The sequence below is a fragment of the Penaeus monodon genome, chromosome 30 (genome assembly GCF_015228065.2).
Source record: "Penaeus monodon isolate SGIC_2016 chromosome 30, NSTDA_Pmon_1, whole genome shotgun sequence".
Lineage (NCBI taxonomy): Eukaryota > Metazoa > Arthropoda > Malacostraca > Decapoda > Penaeidae > Penaeus > Penaeus monodon.
Genome location: NC_051415.1, coordinates 17,492,572 through 17,494,175, shown reverse-complemented (window position 1 = coordinate 17,494,175; position 1,604 = coordinate 17,492,572). Strand labels below are relative to the sequence as shown.

Here is a 1,604-nt window from a genome sequence, read left to right as displayed (position 1 = left end):
TTCTTTCTTTAGGTGTATGTGTTTGTGTATGTCATCTGTCATTTCCCTTTGTGGTTAGCGGTAAAACTTTAATATGAAAGTCATCGTAGTAAATATTCTTTTCTAAAGACAGGATAGTTATCATTCTCTTGTCTTCCTGCCATTTGCTGTCATTTGCCTTTTTACACGTCAAACACCATGTTTAAAAGCCATAACATCAAACAGGCGAGTATGACAAAGCGAACTTTGAGACATTTTTTTCCCTCAGGGACAAGATGCTAAGGATAAGACGACCCAAAGACCCTTTCCGTCTGATGCAGATGGACATCGCCAAGCGATACCCGGATCCTAACCCTCAGCCCCCGGCCCCCCTAACGTCCTCCTCGGGAAAAAAAGAAATCCATCCAACCTTCACGCAGTTTCTGCTGAGGGTGCAGGACGACCTTCGAAGACTGTGGTAAGTTGGGGGAGAAGATGGATGGTGGTCATTCTTCACATGGGAGATCTCTATTTGATATGCCTTAAAATCGCCAATATATTTTAGGAGGGTACATAAATTACCTAAAATGCACATGATACCGATCACCACTTTCCCGCCAGGAGGAAGAAGGGCAAGTCGCAGGTCAACCTCCACTGGCGGCCGTTCTGGTTCGTGTGTTCCCCGTGCGAGTTTCATTACGACGTGATCGCACACGTCGAAACCATGGATGTAGATAACGAATACGTTATTCACAAACTCGGCCTCCAAGACGTCTTAGTGAATGCTCACACTCATGCCTCGAAGTAAGACAGATATGAAATATATTTTCTGTAACATTCGAGTCTTAATGGAATTTCATTGCGAAACTAAATTTTAGATGTGGCAAAAAATGTCCCTTTTTTCTTCTTTTTTGTTTCAATAAAACAGTTGTATCACTCACTTCGAAAAACCTTTCATCATTTTGTGGTCCTAATAAACAGCGAATCTTAGCCCACTTCCCCCTCCTCTTAACCCTCAACCGCCTCATCGCCTTCCTTGCCCTCCCGCAGCTTCGACGCCTACAACGACACCAGCGAGGCGTCGAAGGACTACTTCCGCCAGGTGCCTTACTCTCTCCTGAAGGACATCGTGCGCCTCTATCAGCCAGACTTCACCCTCTTCGGTTACTCCCCCGACGCCTACCTCAAGTTGGCCTGGCGAGACGACCGCTGATTGGGAGAGACAAGCCTTTTGTCGTCAAATACATAGTTTATTATTGTTTTGTGATATTTTTTCTCGCATTGTTGATCATGATTTTCCATGTAGCATAGAATCACCATTAGCTTTCAGTAAGTTATATGTCAGTTTATACTTCATATTTTACTTTTTTTTTTATACAATTTTGGTCTTGGAGATATGAGAACAGTTGTATTATGTCGTTGGTTGAAGTGACAATACAGGTCTAATTACCAATTCTTGCCAGGTAATATTCATATGAGCCGCCCCCTTAAAACCACTGCGTTCCATGCCTTTCCTTTATCGAAAGTTAACTCTACTCCGTACTTATGCGTCTCACTTACGCCATGCGGTTGTGTACTGTTAGTACATGTAATATGAGGACACAGATTTTACCCGTCCTACTACGCTTTATTGTAAAAAAAAAAAA

The 1,604-nt window shown here is 43.0% G+C and overlaps 1 protein-coding gene across 1 annotated transcript in view; it reads left to right on the top strand.

Annotated features, from left to right (window-relative positions):
• The window catches only part of LOC119592578 (carbohydrate sulfotransferase 11-like), a 7,618-nt gene extending 6,022 nt beyond the window's left edge, over positions 1–1,596 (top strand). Inside the window, exons 4-6 of the mRNA XM_037941458.1 lie at positions 248–436; positions 580–762; positions 1,009–1,596. Coding sequence (XP_037797386.1) covers positions 248–436; positions 580–762; positions 1,009–1,171 — 535 coding nt within the window. The 3' untranslated portion in view covers positions 1,172–1,596. The remainder of the gene's footprint in view (positions 1–247; positions 437–579; positions 763–1,008) is intronic.
• Positions 1,597–1,604: the final 8 nt, after the last annotated feature.